This window comes from Lithobates pipiens, unplaced genomic scaffold, assembly GCF_037356315.1.
Source record: "Lithobates pipiens isolate NorthernLeopardFrog02 unplaced genomic scaffold, aLitPip1_a1.2 Scaffold_18, whole genome shotgun sequence".
Lineage (NCBI taxonomy): Eukaryota > Metazoa > Chordata > Amphibia > Anura > Ranidae > Lithobates > Lithobates pipiens.
The window spans coordinates 656,606,519-656,628,200 of record NW_027507758.1 but is presented as its reverse complement, the minus strand read 5'-3'; the positions used below and the strand labels follow the sequence as shown (position 1 = coordinate 656,628,200).

The 21,682-nt window shown below is 47.8% G+C and overlaps 1 protein-coding gene across 1 annotated transcript in view; it reads right to left on the bottom strand.

Annotated features, from left to right (window-relative positions):
* The window catches only part of LOC143986919 (ALK tyrosine kinase receptor-like), a gene marked incomplete at both ends in the record, with an annotated part of 240,164 nt that overhangs the window by 140,625 nt on the left and 77,857 nt on the right, over positions 1–21,682 (bottom strand). The window contains 1 exon segment of the mRNA XM_077485327.1: positions 7,894–8,012. Coding sequence (XP_077341453.1) covers positions 7,894–8,012 — 119 coding nt within the window.

Sequence of the window (21,682 nt, the reverse complement as noted above, 5' to 3'; positions counted from 1 at the left end):
AGTGGAAGTTTGCATTTATTTCCCAGAGCGGCGGAGAGACCTCTGTTTACAATGACTGGAAAATGTTGTTATAGAGAAGATCATCTCTCCACTTCACTTGATATGTACATCACATGCTAACGCCGCTTCATTTGTTGCGTCCGTCGCGTTGCAGAGTCACTGGACAGCAGTGGCGGCCTTTCCATTATGGCGCCCCTCCTCCCCCAAATCCATGCGCCCGGCCCCTAATCTCCATGCAGGGCGCCGGACCCATGGATTTCAATGTGGGTTTGTTTTTTTATTAAGCATGTGATTAGAGCCGGAGGCTCCAATTGGCTTAAAAAACTGTGGGCTCGGGGCGCAGAGCACTTTGCCCCAAGCTCCCCCACTTGTCTGACATTAGCAAATTAATATTCGCTAACTTCTTCCTGCTTCTCCTCAGGGCCAATCAGGCCAGGAGTCCTAAGACCCGATTGGCTGGGAGGAGAAGCGACAGATGGGACTCAGGAGGAGATGCAGTGGGGAAGCCGCCAAAGCTGCAACCTGGATGGGGTAAGTGCGGGGCTGGCAGACGGCCTGACAGGCGACAGGTGAGTGAACGAGGGGAATGAAGGGGCCAGGTTTGTTTGCCCCTCCCCCCCCAAATAAAACTGAGCACCAGCCGCCACTGATGGACAGTCAGCTGATAGACAAGGAGCCGGATTCCTCCATATTCCGGATTTTTCAATATTGCAGATTCATCAATATTGCGGATTTCCTCCATACTCCAGATTCCTCAATATTCCGGATTGCTCCATAATCCATATTCCACCATATTCCGGATTCCTTCTGTGACAAAACCATCCAGCACCCAGCTTGAGGGCTTCATTCAGTATACAGCTTCATCCAGTCTGGGTATAGCAACCAGATATTATAGCTGACCCTACAAAACTAGCTGTAAATAGCTTGTATGAGAACCGGAACTGTTTATTGAAAACTCACACAGAATTGATATATCACACAATCAGGTGAGGCTGATCACATCGTGTTATATCGTAAGCAAAGGCACCTGTATACAGGAATATAATTAAAGCGGAGTTCCACCCAAAAATGGAACTTCCGCTGTAAGTTTAACATTTGGCATGTTATTTTTTCTGGGGGGGGAGAGGGTACCCTGTTTTCAGAGGCACCCAGCTCCCCCTTCCTCCCCTGGTGCCACGGAGCTGGAAGGAAGATCACCTCTCCCCCCTCCCTCCCTGCAATCTTCTGGGACACGTCACAGGTCCCAGAAGATTGCCCGGCCATTCACAGCGAGGCCCGCGCATGCACAGTTCTCGCTCGGCTGTGAAGCCACAGCTGGGTGCCCACAGCTAGAATGCCGGCACTGCTGAAAGGAGGGGCGGGGGGGAGAGGCTTCCTCTCCACTCCTCCCCCCTCCTCTCCACTCCTCCTTCCCTCCTCTCCACTTCTCCTCCCCTCCTCTCTACTCTTCCTTCTCGCCTTTACACCCTCCTCCCCTCCTCTCCTCTCCACTCCTTCTTCCCTCCTTTACACCCTCCTCTCCTCCCCCTCTTCACTCCTCCTCCAATCCTCTCCTCCCCTCCCTTACACCCTCCTCCCCTCCTCTCCACTCCTCCTCCCCTCTTCTCTACTCCTCCTTCCCTCCTTTACACCCTCCTCCCCTCCTCTCCTCTCCACTCCTTCTTCCCTCCTTTACACCCTCCTCTCCTCCCCCTCTTCACTCCTCCTCCAATCCTCTCCTCCCCTCCCTTACACCCTCCTCCCCTCCTCTCCACTCCTCCTCCCCTCTTCTCTACTCCTCCTTCCCTCCTTTACACCCTCCTCCCCTCCTCTCCTCTCCACTCCTTCTTCCCTCCTTTACACCCTCCTCTCCTCCCCCTCTTCACTCCTCCTCCAATCCTCTCCTCCCCTCCCTTACACCCTCCTCCCCTCCCTCCTCCTCTCCGCTTCTACTCCCCTCGCCTTCGCTTCTCCTCTCTACTCCTCCTTCAATTCTCTCATCCCCTACTTTACACCCTGCTCCCCTCTTCTCCTCTCCACTCCTCCTTCCCTCCTCTACACCCAACTCCCCTCCCCTCCTTCCCCCTCTCCTCTCTACTCTTCCTTCAATCCTCTCCTCCCCTCCTTTACACCCTGCTCCCCTCTTCTCCTCTCCACTCCACTCCTCCTTCCCTCCTTTACACCCTCCACCCCTCCTCTCCACACCTCCTTCCCTCCTCTACACCCTCCTCCCCCCTCCCCTCTCCAGTCCTCTGAGGAATAGGTTACACCATTTCCATATTATGGTAACTTGGAGTTTGTCTTTAATCCTCTGGGAATTAGTGACTCCACACTCAGTGATAAAATAACATAAAAGGAGGTTTTATAAAGAGAATAACACAACATCCGTTGTGATACGATTTGCTTCGCACAGCTGACGCTTTGTAAATAACCCCCGTAAAACGCGTTCCGCTTATCCCGTTTTTTCCCCCAGATATCCCAGAAGTGATACGTGACGTTTCCTCCATTTGTATTCGTCACCCTCCCCTCCCCCGCTGTTATTTGTCTTCTGTCATTACAAAGTAACTTTTTATTCCTCTCGGTACAAAACAATAGAACTGTCACCGCCCACAAAACGTAATATATAAAATTCCCGCGGTGTTACCGCTGCCGGGTCATAAAGCCAAGACACAGCACGACATCGCTAGGGGGAGGGGGGCAACACATTTCTGTCACTGGGAGGAAAGAAAAAGTCCCTGTAATCTTTTACTGTCTTTTATTCCGATATATGGACTGCCTTGGCAGACGCGTTTCATTCTGCACATTGCCGCGGCGCCCGATGGGATTCTGTACGGTCACAGTTGTGCATATATTACAAGATCGGTGCATTAAGATGGGGGATGGGGTTGCCTGCAATATGGAGGATTAGGATGCAAAGTGGAGAAAGGGGCTGTCCAAAAGCATTTAGCCACTGTGCTGGCGGTCAGCAAATCAGCATGCGCACGCCGGTCCCTATTATCCAGACAGATACATTTCATTATTCCAAAATGGCGGCTTGGGACATCTCCCACAAAGTCAACTTCCAGGCATTTAATCCGCCCCCTTACCCCCCCCCCCCTATACTTTTTTTTATGCAACACAAAATCACACCGTTTTGAACCTACAAGCCAAATGAGGAGATGGCCGGTGGCACGCCTAGTCCAGATGATCGGCTCAGGATGTTCCTCCCACATCCAGAAACCAACCACAAAGGTATAAAGAAGAGCCGGCACCACTGGAAATTCAGTCTTCAATTCTATTGTTGTTATAAGACCATGATAAAAACTGCACACAGACGCGTTTCGTCATGCAGGCCTTGTTCGCAGCACTGTAGACAAGGCCTGTGTGCCGAAACGCATCTGCGTGCCGGCTATGATATGTATGCTTTTTATTTTAACCGTTCACTTCCCTGCGGATTTTAGGTCACTCTGGTGACATCACAGCAGCTTACTCCTCCTCTGGCAGCGATGAGGGGGCGGGCATTCTTACTGGACTGTGAACTTTTCTGTGGGAAGAGGGGGAGGGGTTAGACCAATAAAGATGGGTAGAAGATGAATGGGGGGGGAGGGATGGGTTGGTGGTGGCTGATGAGGATGACTGGATGATAAAGGGAGGGGTGGTGTTCAGTGACGGATGATGAAGAAGGAGCGGCTGGTGATGAAAATGGGTGGATGGTGAAGAAATGGGGGGTGGTCAGTGGTGGCCAATAAAGTTGGTTGGATGAAAAAATTAGGGGGGAGGGGGGAGGAAAATAAGTAATGAAGAAGGGGATGGTTGGTTGTGGCCAATCAAGATGTGTAGATGAAGAAGATAGATGGTGGTGGTTAGTGGTGGCCAATGAAAATAAGTGAATGATAAACAGGAAGGGGGGAAGGGGTGGTGGTGGATAATGAAGATGAGTAAAAGATGTAGAAGGGGGAGGGGTGGTTGGTGGTAGCTGGTGAAGATAGATGGATGATGAAAATGAGGCAATGACCAGTGGTGGGTGATGAAGATGGATGGATGATGAAGATGAGGGGGGGGGGGGGGTTGTTGGTGGCCAATGAAGATAGATGGATGATGAAGATGGGGGGTTGTTGGTGACTGATGAAGATGGATAGATGATGAAGATGGATGGATGATGAAAATGGGGGGTTGTTGGTGGCCAATGAAGATGGGTGGATGATGAAGATGGAGGGGTAGGGGGAGAGGTGGTTGGTGGTAGCTGGTGAAGATAGATGGATGATGAAGATGGGGCAATGACCAGCGGTGGGTGATGAAGATGGATGGATGATGAAGATGGGGGGGTTGTTGGTGGCCAATGAAGATGGATGAATTATGAAGATGGGGGTTGTTGGTGACTGATGAAGATGGATGATGAAGATGGGGGTTTGTTGGTGGCCAATGAAGATGGATGGATGATGAAGATGGGGGGTTGTTGGTGAATGATGAAGATGGATGGATGATGAAGATGAGGGGGGTGTTGGTGACTGATGAAGATGGATTGATGATGAAGATGGGGGGGGTTGTTGGTGGCCAATGAAGATGGATGGATGATGAAGATGGGGGGGTTGTTGGTGAATGATGAAGATGGATGAATGATGAAGATGAGGGGGTTGTTGGTGGCCTATGAAGATGGATAGATGATGATGATGAGGGGGTTGTTGGTGACTGATGAAGATGGATTGATGATGAAGATGGGGGGTTGCTGGTGGCCAATGAAGATGGATGGATGATGAAGATGGGGGGGTTGTTGGTGGCGAGTGAAGATAGATGGATGATGAAGATGGGGGGATTGGTGGTGGCTGATGAAGATGGGGGGATTGTTGGTGACTGATGAAGATGGATGAATGATGAAGATGGGGGGAGGGGGGCAGGTTGATGGTGGCCAATGAAGATGGATGGATGATGAAGATGGGGGGTTGATGGTGGCCAATGAAGATGGATGGATGATGACGATGGGGGTTGATGGTGGCCAATGAAGATGGTTGATGAAGATGGGGGGGTTGATGGTGGCCAATGAAGATGGTTGATGAAGATGGGGGGGTTGATGGTGGCCAATAAAGATGGTTGACGAAGATGGGGGGGTTGATGGTGGCCAATGAAGATGGTTGATGAAGATGGGGGGGTTGATGGTGGCCAATGAAGATGGGGGGGTTGATGGTGGCCAATGAAGATGGTTGATGAAGATGAGGGGGTTGATGGTGGCCAATGAAGATGGTTGATGAAGTTGGGGGGGGGTTGATGGTGGCCAATGAAGATGGGGAGGTTGATGGTGGCCAATGAAGATGGTTGATGAAGATGAGGGGGTTGATGGTGGCCAATGAAGATGGTTGATGAAGATGGGGGGGGTTGATGGTGGCCAATGAAGATGGTTGATGAAGATGGGGGGGGGTTGATGGTGGCCAATGAAGATGGTTGATGAAGATGAGGGGGTTGATGGTGGCCAATGAAGATGGTTGATGAAGATGGGGGGGTTGATGGTGGCCAATGAAGATGGTTGATGAAGATGGGGGGGGGTTGATGGTGGCCAATGAAGATGGTTGATGAAGATGAGGGGGTTGATGGTGGCCAATGAAGATGGTTGATGAAGATGGGGGGGTTGATGGTGGCCAATGAAGATGGTTGATGAAGATGGGGGGGTTGATGGTGGCCAATGAAGATGGTTGATGAAGAAGATGGGGGGGGGGTTGATGGTGGCCATTGAAGGTGGTTGATGAAGATGGGGGGGTTGATGGTGGCCAATGAAGATGGTTGATGAAGATGGATAGATAATTAAGATGGGCTGGTTGTTGGTGACCAGTAAAGATGGATGGATGATGAATATAGGAGGGTTGGCCATTGTTGGGCGAAGAATATGGATGGATGATGAAGATGGGAGGGTCGTTGGTGGTCGAAGAAGATGGATGGATGATGAAGATGGGAGGGTCGTTGGTGGTCGAAGAAGATGGATGGATGATGAAGATGGGTGGGCTGTTGGTGGCCAATGAGGATGGATGACAGGGAATCCACAACTTCATCACACCCCTTCCTCCGCGCCGCTCCCTTCTGCCCCCTCGGTGTGTGAATTATCATGTGACAGGCCAGAGATGAGCCGGTAAAGCACATGAGAAGCTGCCAATATCCAGCAAGTTCCCAGGTATAGTATGTGATGTATGAGCAGCACTGTGATGTCATTCTAAAGAGCGCCCGACGCACACAGACACGCATTGTAATGCAGCACAATGGGCTAATGTGCATTGCATGCACAATTCTTTGGCAGTGCTCCACAATGCATGCTGGTACGTCTCCACATATTGTGCTGCGCACGTCTGTTGGTAGGTACATTGAGGAAGGCGTTACCGAAACACATACACTATATTGCCAAAAGTATTGGGACACCTGCCTTTACACACACATGAACTTTAATGGCATCCCAGTCTTAGTCCGGAGGGTTCAATATTGAGTTGGCCCTTTGCAGCTATAACAGCTTCACCTCTTCTGGGAAGGCCGTGCACAAGGTTTAGGAGGGTGTCTATGGGAATGTCTGACCATTCTTCCAGAAGAGCATTTGTGAAGTCAGGCACTGATGTTGGATGAGAAGGCCTGGCTCACAGTCTCCGATGTAATTCATCCCAAAGGTGTTCTATCAGGTTGAGGTCAGGACTCTGTGCAGGCCAGTCAAGTTCCTCCACCCCAAACTCGCTCTTCCATTTCTTCATGGACCTTGTCTTTAGGATGGATCCCATACTGAACTCTGCGCCATAATTCTCCCCCCGGAGATGGAATGAGCGGAGTCCCCCCAAAATCATAACCGTTACCAACCTACATCCTTCCACTATAAAAGTCAATATACAGAAATAAATATACCTTCACTAGTTTCCAACCACCCCACGCAGATATACTGCTGCAGGCGATATACTCTGCGCTGGATCACGTATCTGATATGTGGTCATCGCTTATGGGTAGGGGGTGCCCACGAGCGCGCCTGCCGCCCCCTGCTGTGCTGTGATTTGTTACAGCACAAGCCGATCAGTGTGTCCCGGCCAATGATTGATCGCCGGGACCCGCTGATCAGCTCCGTCATTCAGGGAAGGGAGCTCTGTACACTGAAAGGCGATCTCGCTGTTGTGTTGTTCCCTGCAAAGCCGGGAGAAAACACAACAGGATCACTTATTAAATGCACCACATAACAACATAACACACACAGTGAACAACGTCAGGCCCTCGATCATCCTAGATATGAACCCCTTCCCAGTGACAGTGTATAGTATTATCACTCATCACTGTATTATCGCCACTGATGATGTCAGTTAGTGTCGTCCTTCCCCCCCCGCCCCCCCCAAGCCAACGTCAGTTAGTGTCAGATAGCCCGACCCACTATCCCATTAAAAGTCGCTGATCACCGGCATTAGTAGTATAACAAAAATATATATATATATAAAATATGAACACGAAGTATAAACAATTCAAAATTCCAGTATCTATAGCAGACGTCACTTTGTAACATTATAACTTTCACACAAACCAATCAATAATCGCTTTATTGGAATTTTTTTTACCCAAAATGTGTAGAAGAAAACGTTTCGGCCTCAACTGATGAAGACATTTGATTTTTTTACTGAACGTTTTATATCAGAAAGGAATTGAGGCTCTTTTTTTGTTTATAGTGCAAAAATAAAAAACGCCGAGGTGATCAAATACCCCCAAAAGAAATCTTGGAAAAAAGGGAGGTAGATTTTATATGTGTACAGCGTCGCACGACCGCGCAATTGTCAGTTAAAATAACGCAGTGCTATATCGCAAAAAATGGCCTAGTCATGAATGGGGGAGTAAATCTTCCGGAGCGGTTAAGCGATTAAACGACTTAAGTGCGTTCTTCTGTCATCACACAGAAAACGTTACATAATCGCTGTGCGGGACGTATGCAGAAATTACCTCGGGTGCAGTTCTTCATGGCGAACGAGTCCACGGCGGCCGTCCCGCCATCGACGTGGTCCAAGGATATCCGGAACGGCTTTCCCTCGTGTCTCACCGCTCCTCCCATCACGACCCACCTGAGATCCGGAGACAAAAGCAGAGAAAGACGGAGATGAGAATCCACAGGGCTCTCCCCCTCCCCCCACAATCGGCCGCCATTGTTTTTGGGTGGCGCAGTCTGGAGCGAGTCCACCTGACTTATATTCTATAGAACTGAAGACGTATTCTAGACCAGTGCTGGGAGGTGTGTTTTCTAGAATGAGACCTCATAGGCTTCTGGTGCCAAGACAGCGACGGCGCCAGGACAGCGACGGCGCCAGGACAGCGATGGCGCCACTAATTTCATCTACAAAACTGATGACACGAGAAGAGTTGTCATTCCAGAACACAGCTACCGGAACAAGAGATATTTTGACTTAAGAAAAACTATTATTATTTAAAGAAGGAGCTTATCCATAGACATGGAGTGTGCCAGATGTGCCTGGGCACATCCTAATCACCCGGTGCGGCACACGAGTCCCCCCAGTTCTCCCCCCCCATTTACTATGCTTCAGTTTGTGAATGAACAGCCCCCCAAAGGGGCACCTTCAAAATAATTGTAAAGAAATAATAAAAATAAACTGCTGACACCGTCCACTGCTTTACTGACACCGTCCTCTGCCCTACTGACACCGCCCACTGCTCTACCGACACCGTCCCCTGCTCTAATGACACCGTCCACTGCCCTACCACTGCTTTACTGACACCATCCACTGCTCTACTGACACCATCCTCTGTCCTACTGACACCATCCACTGCTCTACTGACACCGACCACTGCTCTACTGACACCGTCCACTGCTCTACTGACACCGTCCACTGCCCTACCGACACCATCTTCTGCTTTACTGACACCGACCACTGCTCTACTGACACCATCCACTGACCTACTGACACTGTCCACTGACCTACTGACACCGTCCACTGCTTCACTGACACCATCCTCTGCTTTACTGACACCATCCACTGCTCTAGTGACACCGTCCACTGCTCTACTGACACCGACCACTGCCCTACCAACACCGACCACTGCTCTACTGACACCGTCCACTGCTTTACTGACACCATCCTCTGTTTTACTGACACCGTCCACTGCCCTACTGACACCGTCCACTGCTCTACTGACACCGACCACTGCTCTACTGACACCGTCCACTGCTCTACTGACACCGTCCACTGCTCTACTGACACCGTCCCCTGCTCTAATGACACCGTCCACTGCCCTACCACTGCTTTACTGACACCATCCACTGCTCTACTGACACCATCCTCTGTCCTACTGACACCATCCACTGCTCTACTGACACCGACCACTGCTCTACTGACACCGTCCACTGCTCTACTGACACCGTCCACTGCTCTACTGACACCGTCCACTGCCCTACCGACACCGTCCACTGCCCTACCGACACCATCCTCTGCTTTACTGACACCGACCACTGCTCTACCGACACCGTCCACTGCTCTACTGACACCATCCACTGACCTACTGACACTGTCCACTGACCTACTGACACCCTCCACTGCTTCACTGACACCATCCTCTGCTTTACTGACACCATCCACTGCTCTACTGACACCGACCACTGCCCTACCAACACCGACCACTGCTCTACTGACACCGTCCACTGCTTTACTGACACCATCCTCTGTTTTACTGACACCGTCCACTGCCCTACTGACACCGTCCACTGCCCTACCGACACCGTCCACTGCCCTACCGACACCATCCACTGCCCTACTGACACCATCCACTGCCCTACTGACACCATCCTCTGCTTTACTGACACTGACCACTGCTCTACCGACACCGTCCACTGCTCTACTGACACTGTCCACTGCTCTAATGACACCGTCCACTGACACCATCCTCTGCTTTACTGACACCGTCCACTGCCCTACCGACACCGACTACTGCTCTACTGACACCGACCACTGCTCTACTGACACCGTCCACTGCTCTACTGACACCGTCCACTGCTCTACTCACACCGTCCACTGCCCTACCGACACCGTCCACTGCCCTACCGACACCATCCTCTGCTTTACTGACACCGACCACTGCTCTACCGACACCGTCCACTGCTCTACTGACACCATCCACTGACCTACTGACACTGTCCACTGACCTACTGACACCGTCCACTGCTTCACTGACACCATCCTCTGCTTTACTGACACCATCCACTGCTCTAGTGACAACGTCCACTGCTCTACTGACACCGACCACTGCCCTACCAACACCGACCACTGCTCTACTGACACCGTCCACTGCTTTACTGACACCATCCTCTGTTTTACTGACACCGTCCACTGCCCTACTGACACCGTCCACTGCCCTACCGACACCGTCCACTGCCGTACCGACACCATCCACTGCCCTACTGACACCATCCTCTGCTTTACTGACACTGACCACTGCTCTACCGACACCGTCCACTGCTCTACTGACACCGTCCACTGACCTACTGACACCATCCTCTGCTTTACTGACACCGTCCACTGCCCTACCGACACCGACTACTGCTCTACTGACACCGTCCACTGCTCTACTGACACCGTCCACTGACCTACTGACACCGTCCACTGCTCTACTGACACCGCCCACTGCTCTACTGACACCGCCCACTGCTTTACTGACACCGCCCACTGCTTTACTGACACCGTCCTCTGCTTTACTGACACCGTCCTCTGCCCTACCGACACCGTCCACTGCCCTACTGACACAATCCTCTGCTTTACTGACACCGTCCACTGCCCTACTGACACCGACCACTGCTCTACCGACACCGACCACTGCTCTACCGACACCGTCCACTGCTTCACTGACACCATCCTCTGCTTTACTGACACCGTCCACTGCTCTACTGACACCGTCCACTGCTCTACCGACACCATCCACTGCTCTACTGACACCGTCCACTGCTCTACCGACACCGTCCCCTGCTCTAATGACACCGTCCACTGCCCTACCACTGCTTTACTGACACCATCCACTGCTCTACTGACACCGTCCTCTGTCCTACTGACACCATCCACTGCTCTACTGACACCGTCCTCTGCTCTACCGACACCGTCCACTGCTCTACTGACACCGTCTACTGCTCTACCGACACCATCCACTGTCCTACTGACACCGCCCACTGCTCTACCGACACTGTCCACTGCTCAATGACACCGTCCACTGCTCTACTCACACCGTCTTCTGCTCTACTCACACCGTCCTCTGCTCTACTCACACCGTCCTCTGCTCTACTCACACCGTCCACTGCTCTACTGACACCGTCTACTGCTCTACCGACACCATCCACTGTCCTACTGACACCGCCCACTGCTCTACCGACACTGTCCACTGCTCAATGACACCGTCCACTGCTCTACTCACACCGTCCTCTGCTCTACTCACACCGTCCTCTGCTCTACTCACACCGTCCACTGCTGGTTACATTGATTTATTTTCTTTGCTTTGGGGAGAATTTCCTAATGCAATAGGCTGCACACACCTATGAGGTTATCTACAATACAGTGAATGTGATATTTAGCTAACATTCTCTGCAGGTGAATATTTTTGCATGTGGATGCGTTTTGAATGACAGTGACTGATTCACCATCGGTGAATGTTCGGTAAAATCCGCATCCACTTCTCTATAAATCTGCCCTTTAAAGTTGAATGTCGACTTCGTCTTCTGGGCTCTGTGGAGAGAAGCCTGTAACTCATTCTAGAATGTTCTTATAAAAGCTTCTGACATGAAATGATTGGAGATAAGAAGGTGGCACAGTGGGGGCGGGGCGGCTGGGGGGGGGGGGGGTGCATTAGAGCTTTGTTCACGGAGAACTTTGACAATATATTGTTATTGAGCCGTCAGTAACGCCATAAACTTCTAGGAAGTCGTCTCCTGATGGATTCATTGCCTCATTTGCTCTTTTTACTTCATTAATTCTAAAGACTTCCGTGAAATTTACAGTTATTTACAGCGACGTCACATCCCAACTTGCTACATAGACGGCAATTTGTTTCCTGAAGTGTCAGCGACAGTCCGATGTAAGAAGGTGATGAGCGACACGTGGCGGGATTTCATGGGAATCACAAAAAATAAATAACATGTATTTATTCTCCTTTACCATGACTATAAAGTGGAAGTAACGTCAAAAGCTAAGATTTTCTTTTTTTTTCCCCTTTTGGTTTATGTTTTTTCTTTGTTGATTGAATAAGTTTATATTTATTTATGTTTGACATTGTCAGTATATGCTGCTAATCTATGTACCTTTGTAACTAATATTGAAAAGTGGATCCTGAAGAAGCCCTTATTCTGGATGAAACGCGTTGATCCACATACCTATGGACATTCATTTAAACTCAGATGGTTGTATATGTCTATGAGTAGAATATATATCTTTTATGGAGTACAGACTCCTTCTGTTTTTAAACTTTTGTGTATAAATAAAAGATGTTTTGTGATTTTATATGTTGTCATACTGACTAATTACCTTGGGCACTTCCTTGGGCACTTGAAAACCCCCATCTCCCATCACCTCCCTGTCTGGAGAGGCGTGGGAAATGCCCTTTTTTACTCGAAACCTCCTCCCACTCACATTCTAAGCCTAATCTATCTAGGCCTGTAAAGAAAAAAAATCCCCATACTTACCTGTTCTGGTCGCAGGCGGCTTCTCTGTGGAGGTGGGTGCAGGAGGGGCCGCTCCACAGGGACACGTAGCAGCATGGTCTGTCACAGGCTGCGTCAACCGGACACAATCCGGTCCCTTACCACATGATCAGCTGTCAGCCAATGACAGCTTGAGGAGAAACAAAAGCTGATCACCGGCTTCTGTGCAGGGACATTGTTCCAGAAGATACACAGCCATCTTATCTGTGCCCACTATTGCTGCCTGCCAGAGCTCACAGTGCCACGAATCAGTCCCAACCAGTGCATAACAGTGCCAGCAATCAGTGCCACTTATCAATGCTCACCAGTGGTGCCAATCAGTGCCACCTAGCAGTGCAGCCTATTAGTGTCACCTACCAGTGCCAATTAGTGCCCTTCACTGCCACCAATCAGTGCCCTTCACTGCCACCTATCAGTGCCCACCAGTGCTACCTCATCAGTGCCCATCAGTGCTGCCTCATCAGCGTACATCAATGAAGGAGAAAATGTACCAGTTTGCAAAATGTAACCACCTCAATACCGGGGGGGGGGGGGCACTTAAACACCTTCCTGCCCAGACCAATTTTGAGCTTTCAGCGCTGTCGCACTTTGAATGACAATTGCGCGGTCATGCTACACTGTACCCACATGAAATTTTTATCATTTTTTTCCCACATATAGAGCTTTCTTTTGGTGGTATTTGATCACCTCTACGGTTTTTATTTTTTGCTAAACAAATAAAAAAAATACCGAAAATTTTTGAAATTTTTTTTTTTGTTTCAGTTTCAAATCTTTGTAAATAAGTATGTTTTCTCCTTCACTGATGGGCACTGATGGGGTTACACTGATGGGCACTGATGGGGCTACACTGATGGGTACCAATGATGTGGCACCAATGAAGTGGCACTGATGAGGTGGCATTGATGGACACTGATATGTGGCACTGATAGGCGGCACTGATGGGCACGATAGGCGGCACTGATGGGCACTGATAGGTGGCAAAATTGGCACTGATAGCTGGCACGGATTGGCATGGATGGGCGGTACAGATGGGCATGGATAGGCGGCACAGATGGGCATGGATAGGCGGCATAGATGGGCATTGATAGGTGGCACAGATGGGCGCTGATAGGTGGCACAGTTGGGCACTGATAGGCGGCACTGATAGGCGGCATTGTATTATGTTATACTGTACTAATGGATGCTAATCGGTGCCAAACAATAATGCATGCCAATCAGTGATGCCCATTGTGGGCACTGATTGGCATCCATTATGGGCACTGATTGGCATCCATTGTGGGCACTGACTGGCATCCCTGGTGGTCTAGGGAGAATTACCTTGTGCTGGGCATCCCTGGTGGTCTGGTGGCATCCCTTGCGGTCCAGGGTGGGCATCCTCAGGGGGGCTGCACTGATAATCGATCAGCACAGACCCCCCCTGTCAGAGGAGCAGCCGATTGGCTCTCCTCTACTCATGTCTGACAGACTGTGTTGTATGACGGCGTCATTTTCGTTCAAAGAGTGACAGCGCTGAAAGCTGAGGATTGTCCTGGGCAGGGGGAGGGGGGTTTAGGTGGCCGGTAAGTAAGTGGTTAAAACATGCGCTCAATACAAATCATTTCTCTAGAAACTCTGAGTCCCGGCAATTCCTCCCGGGTGGTGGGGGGGGGGGGGGGGGCAGAGACCGGAGGACGGGATTGGTCAGGCAAACTGCGACTGATACAGGAAAACAAGAAAAAAATTTCCCTCTTAAATATATTATAGTTGAACCCGTCCAAATGATAAAACGCGGGAAACGGAGGAAATGAACAATTCACATTGCAAAGTGTTTTCTACTCTCCCTCAATGTGCTTCATAATAAAGACTGATTTCGATCCATTCCCCGGCGACTGACGATCCCCTCATGACGCTCCATACATAGAAATATAAACCGGAGAGGTCGCTCCTCGTTCACGTCTGAGCAATACATCCGAGATTGTAAATAATTATCATTTTACTATATAGCAGATACAGGAGATGATTTACTAAAACTGGAGCACTCAGAATCTGGTGACGCTCTGCACCGGAGCCAATCAGCTTCTCACTTCAGCTTCTTCAATTAAACTTTGGAAATAAAACCTGGAAGCTGATTGGCTGCCATGCACAGCTGCACCAGATGTTTACACTCTCCAGGTTTAGTAAATCTCCCCCACAGAGCCTTGAAAAAGTATTCATACCCCTTGAAATGTCCAATATTTTCTCATGTTACACCCAAAACCATAAATGTATTTTATTGGGATTTTATGTGATGGACCAACACAAAGTGTCACATAATTGTGAAGTGGAAGGAAAATGAAAAACGATTTTCATTTTTTTTTTTTACAAATAAATATCTGGCATGTGGGGTACATTTGTATGGCACCCCCTTTACTCCGATACCCCTAACTAAAATTTAGTGGAACCAAAAACCTTCAGAAGTCACCTAATTAGTAAATAGAGTCCACCTGTGTGTCATTTAATCTCAGTATAAATACAGCTGTTCTGTGAAGCCCTCAGAGGTTTGTTAGAGAACCTTAGTGAACAAACAGCATCATGAAGGCCAAGGAACACACCAGGCAGGTCAGGGATAAAGTTGTGGAGAAGTATAAAGCAGGGTTGGGTTATAAAATAAAATCTCCCAAGCTTTGACCATCTCACGGAGCTCTGTTCAATCCATCATCGGAGAATGGAAAGAGTATGGCACAACTGCAAACCTACCAAGACATGGCTGTCCACCTAAACTGACCAGGCCGGGCAAGGAGAGCATTCATCAGAGAAGAGCCAAGAGGTCCATGGTGACTCTGGAGGAGCTGCAGAGATCCACAGCTCAGGGGGGAGAATCTGTCCACAGGACAACTATTAGTCGTCTCTCCACAAATCTGCCCTTTATGGAAGAGTGACAAGAAGAAAGACATTGGAGAAAGAAAGTCATAAGAAGTCCGGTTTGTAGTTTGTGAGAAGCCATGTGGGGGAGGGGGCAGCAAACATGTGGAAGAAGGTGATCTGGTCAGAGGAGACCAAAATTCAACTTTATGGCCTAAAAGCAAAACGCTATGTGTGGGGAAAACTAACACCGCCCATCCCCCGAACACACCATCCCCACCGTGAGACATGGTGGTGGCAGCATCATGTGGTGGGGATGGTTTTCTTCAGCAGGGACAGGGAAGCTGGTCAGAGTTGATGGGAAGATGGATGGAGACAAATACAGGACAATCTTAGAAGAAAACCTGTTAGAGTCGGCAGAAGACTTGAGACCGGGGCGGAGGTTCCCCTTCCAGCAGGACAACGACCCGAAACATCCAGCCAGAGCTACAATGGAATGGTTTACATTAGGGCTGAAACAACTAATTGATTATGAAATTAATCGATTACTATTTTCATAATTGATTAATCGGCCAGTAACATAATGGGGTTAAAAAAAACTAAAATGAGCCCTTTATAGTACAAAAAGAGTAAATAGCTACTGTATATATATTACTTTCACAGTTCTACAGTAAAAAAATGAAAAGTAGTGATTATCTGATTTTTTTACTATAAAGGGCTAATATTAGTCTTTTTAACCCCATTATGTTACTAAATGCCTTAGACCTGGTTCACATCTATGTGTTTATTGGTGCTTTTTGCAGAACTGCACTACAGTTAATTTACACGGTTTCCGATGGGACACGTTCACATCTGTGCTTTTTTTCATCCGCTGCGTATTTTGTAAAGGGTCGGGGACTTTTAAACGCAAAACGGTGCTTCTTTGGTTCAATATACTTCAATGGAAAAGCTGCAGAAAAGCGTGTAATGCGTTTTTTGAAGCAATTTGTGTTTTTTAATCTGTCCAAAAAAAAATGCAAAAATGCAAACTGCAGTAAAATCACGTGTGCAGAAATCAAAAACGTACAGCAAAAAGCGCACCGAGCCTTATGGATCAATTGTCAGATGAGAATATTCAGACGAAAAATCTTTTGTACATTCGCTGAATGAAAGAATTTTGTTTGAAATTTTCACTTGTTTTTAACATTCTGTTTTTAAAATTAATATAATTTCTGAATGAAAACCACATGCACTGTGAAAATTCCTTTGACCAAGCAGTTTTCTATTATTTCCAAATTTTCCCGTCATTTTGATTGAAAATGAACGTCAATCTGACCCACTTTTGTTTTTTTTAGGGGTTATTAATCGATTAATCGAAACAATAATCGGCCAACTAATCGATTATGGAAATAATCGTTAGTTGCAGCCCTAGTTTACATCAAAGCATATTCATGTGTTAGAATGGCCCAGTCACAGTCCAGACCTAAATCCCATTGAGAATCTGTGGCCAGACTTGAAAATTGCTGATCACAGACGCTCTCCATCCAATCTGACAGAGCTTGAGATATTCTACAAAGAAGAAGAATGGGCAGAAATGTCCTCTCTAGATGGGCAAAGCTGGTAGAGACACCCCCAAAAAGACTTGTAGAGAAAGGGGGTTCTACAAAGTATTGACTCCGGGGGGCGCCATACAAATGCCCCTCCCCCACACACTTTTCACATATTTATTTGTATCATTTATCATTTTCCTTCCACTTCACAATTATGTGACACTTTGTGTTGGTCCATCACATAAAATCCCAATAAAATACATTTATGTTTTTGGTTGTAACAAAATGTGGGGAATTTCAAGGGGTATGAATACTTATTCCAGGCTCTGTCTATTAATAACTAATTTCTGTCCTTTCTTAGGCTACTGTCAATTCCAGTCATGTCATTCTAAAAGTGAAAATAGCAAGAGTCAATATAAACCAGAGCAGTCGCTCCTCGTTCAGTTCTGAGCATACATCGAAGATTGGCTCTGTAAATAATTATCATTTTACCACATAGCAGCTATAAATAGCCAGGTAAACATGCTAGAGGAAGCTCCATCAGCTTGGCTGAAAATGCAAGTCTGATATTCTGACATGTTCTACAGGAACCTTTTTACCATAAAATAATGTTCAGGTAACGGGGATTCCATGCTAAAACCCATTCATTGGGAGTCAGTAGGACAATTGCCAAATTTAGTTAGATAACTTAGCTAGGTGTTGGAGTTGGGTTTTTGCTTTGTGTTCTTGGCTTGATGCTGCAGGTTGGTGGTCTCCTTGGTCTCCTAACAATGGCAATTCTTTTTTTTATTATAATGAAGAAGATTTGGAAAGTGATGGAGGAGTATGGTTTTGGTAGTTGGTTGAAGGCTGGGTCTACTAATGACCATTTGGTATGATGGACTTGCCCAATGTTGACAGGTCTTAATTTGAAGGGGTTGGTATCAGGTGGTTTACTCCAATGCTAGGAGTAGGCTATGATATTGTTATGGACCGGAGTAGGTTTTACACGGCGCTTTAATTTCCTATTTCTTGTTTCAGGTTATGTTTCCTGATTTGATTTATTTACATTATTTGTTTTAGGATTTGTGTCTGATTTTTTTTTTGGATCTAATTATATTATTTAAATATTTTATGTTCTGATTGTAATTTCAATTATTATTTAAAACCATATTGTAATGCTGTGACGTACCTTCATTTCAAATAATAACATTTATTTTTTTTATTTTTTTGTTTACAAACGATTTTTATTATTTGTAAGGTCAGAATATAAAACAGTTAAGCGAAGGTACAGGTATAAAAGCATATGATAATAACAATAAATGTAGTACAGGAATATAACAAGGATCATGGTTAAATGAATAATAGAGGAAAATCTGTAGATTTGCACATACGAGTTTTTGGGTGTTTGTTTAGTTAGGGAACGGTCCCCTCTGCCCTACCACAGGTCAAGGTTGAAAGCATTTAAAGATAAATATGTGGGTTGAGGATGGTGAAAGTAGATGATAGGAGCAAACATCAAAACAAATGAGCAACATCGCTGTCCTCCTTAAGTCTACAGCCTTGTATAATACTCCAGTGATGTCACACTATTCTTCTTATGTTAATGTTCCGGCGCTTTGTGTTCGGCGGCAGCGAGTCGAAAGGCAAAGAAGTTTTTGGAAATAAAAGAGCTGTTTTTCGTGTTTGCCACCTCAGAGAGAGAATAGAAAAATAATTGTCCTGAACTGAAGAACCAGAGCAGCAGCCCTCCATCGGATAACGAGGAGCATCTACAGAATGTTAACACTCTTACAGCCCGACTCTGAGCCCTTGTACACACGGGTCAGACATTCTGACAACCAAATCCGTTGGATTTTGTCCGACGGATTTTGATCCGAAACTGTTGCGTACACACGGTCGGACAAAGTTGTCGGGAAATCCGATTGTACGTAACGTGATGACGTTATTTCGTTATGACGGGACTACGTTCAGGCTAGTAGCCAATAGCTTTGGTCTAGGAATTTGATCTGAGCATGCGTGGCACTTTGTCCGTCGGAGTAGGCTACACTATGTCCGATTGGAGCGGAGGGTTGGCACTATGTCCGATCGGAGCGGAGGGTTGGCACTATGTCCGATCGGAGCGGAGGGTTGGCACTATGTCCGATCGGAGCATTTTGTCGGAAAATTTTACGGACAAGTTGGAAAACTTTGTCCATCGGATCCTCCGACGAAAAACAGTCCGATGGAGACCACACACAATCGGATTTTCCGACCAAACGGAATATCCGACCGTGTGTACAAGGGCTAAGAATTGAGAGAAGGAAGAATGGAGTAGCCCAGCATTCAATGTAATCCTAGTCTCTGCCCTGGTCATGTCCCCTGCACACTCACTACTCAATGGTCAAGTAATGATCCGCCTCATAGTCGAACAACATGCAGAGAGAGGTGGAGGAAGGGGTTGGGGGTCAGCCCAACCAGAAGTTTGGGTTTAAAGCACATACACTTGAAGGTGGGAAAATAGATCCTTTCCTCAAACTTGAAATTGGAACAATTGATCATTTTTTGGTCGCAAACATATACAGTTGAGGTTGGATGTAGGGGTGTGCAGAGCCCGAGGTGGGCAGCTCCAAAGACCAAAGGGCTTCCAACGCCGAACTAGACTGAAGCTTCTATGATAGAGGTGACACACTGTTGGGTCTAAAACAATCTCACAGCTTCAATATCCAATCCTCCCTGTTGCTTGCCATAAGATCCTGTCCCCACTCCATGGAAACTCCATCAGAAAACAGGTTGCAGAAAAGTTTGTGCACCACTGATGATGTCACTTGTTCTCATCTAAGAACCATCCCTCTCCGGGGCCGGGACCCCCCAGGAGAGGACATTCATCTGTGTAATAGTTGAAAGTGGCAAATGAAAAACCTTTACGAGTCCAAAGTATTAATTGTACAATAGGTTACAACAAGCAGGGCAAAAAGCAGCCAATGTGTTTTCGAGGACCACCCAATCCCGTTTCATCAGAGCTGGGTGAAATGGCAGAGTGTTAAAGGTACTCCTGCAGGCAGAGGATGTTATAAACAATGGGAGGGTGTTCAAACCAAGAAGTGGCAAAAGACCTCCATAAGAGGCAGCACCAGGTCTGCTGGTAGAAATTTGGAGGGGGCACGGGGTGTCAGACTTGTGTCTCCTGCTGAGGGTGCAAAACAATGGCCTCATGTAGGGGCATGACCTACAAAACTCTGACTGTGCTCTTGGCCATCAGGATTTTGTTGGTGGTGGGATCCTCTCTCTTGAATGGTGGTCTGTACAGCTTAAAAGTATCTCTGTTTAAAATCAGATGGTGCCTCCAATAACACATTGTAGTCCTTGTTTTTTACTAAAAAACATAATGACACAAGGGGTAGACTGTATTGTAAACAGATGGCTCAGGAGGTGGACTTCAGGCACCCTGTATAGGATGGTAGCAAATGGTTAGCTAGACTGGGACCCTATATGGGAAGTTGGGCACCCTTTATAGGAGGTTAGTAGTTGGTTATCTAGACTGGGACCCTATATGGGAAGTTGGGCACCCTGTATAGAAGGGTAGTAGTTGGTTATCTAAACTGGGACTCTGTATGGGAGGATAGGAGTTAGTTATCTAGACTGGCACCCTATATGGGAGGTTAGGCACCCTGTATAGGAGGGTAGCCATTGGTTATTCAAACTGGGACCCTGTATGGGAGGTTAGGCCCCCTGTATAGGAGGGTAGTCGTTGGTTATCACGCCTGGGACCCTATATGAGAGGGTTGGCACCCTGTATAGAAGAGTAGTAGCTGGTTATCTAGCCTGGGACCCTATATGGGAGGTTTAGCACCCTGTATAGGAGGGTAGTAGCTGGTTATCTGGCCTGGGACCATTATGGGAGGTTGGGCACCCTGTATAGGAGGGTAGCCATTGGTCATTTAAACTGGGACCCTGCATGGGAGGTTAGACACCCTGTATAGGAGGGTAGTAGTGTGGTTATCTATCCTGGGACCCTATATAGGAAGTTTGGCACCCTGTATAAGAAGGTAGTATTTGGTCATTCAGACTGGGACCCTATATGGGAGGTTAGGCACCCTGTATGGGAGGGTAGCCACTGGTTATTCAAACTGGGACCCTGTATGGGTCAGGTTAGGCACCCTGTATAGGAGGGTAGTAGTTGGTTATTCAGACTGGGCCCTAGATAGGAGGCTTGGCACCCTGTATAAGAAGGTAGTATTTGGTAATTCAGACTGGGACCCTATATGGGAGGTTGGGCACCCCCCGTATAGGAGGGTAGCCATTGGTTATTCAAACTGGGACCCTGTATGGGAGGTTAGGCACCCTGCATGTGAAATTAGGAGCGACTCTTCCAGATTGTGACTCATTTTAAGGTATTTTATTTTTTTTCACAGAAGAAGTTGCTGTTTCTCTGAAATTTTACTTTTTTATCTGCTTGGTTTAGAGGCAGACAGTATTTGGCGGCGTTCCTCATAAAAGAGGCTTTTACGCAGTTGGGGTTGAAGGTAAAGCATAATGATGGATGGTGTGTCGTAGAGGCAGAGCGAGGGAACAGTAATTGGCTTCGGACTGCCAGGCGAGGTGCAGGAGGTTAATGTGGCCGGGGAATCGGGTGGCTCTTGGAATTCAGAAGGTGCCGGGACTGCAAGGGGGTGCTAAGCTGTTTGACGTGACTCGGAGCAACCATAGGCAACTTTTTTCAGGGCACCCCCCCTGG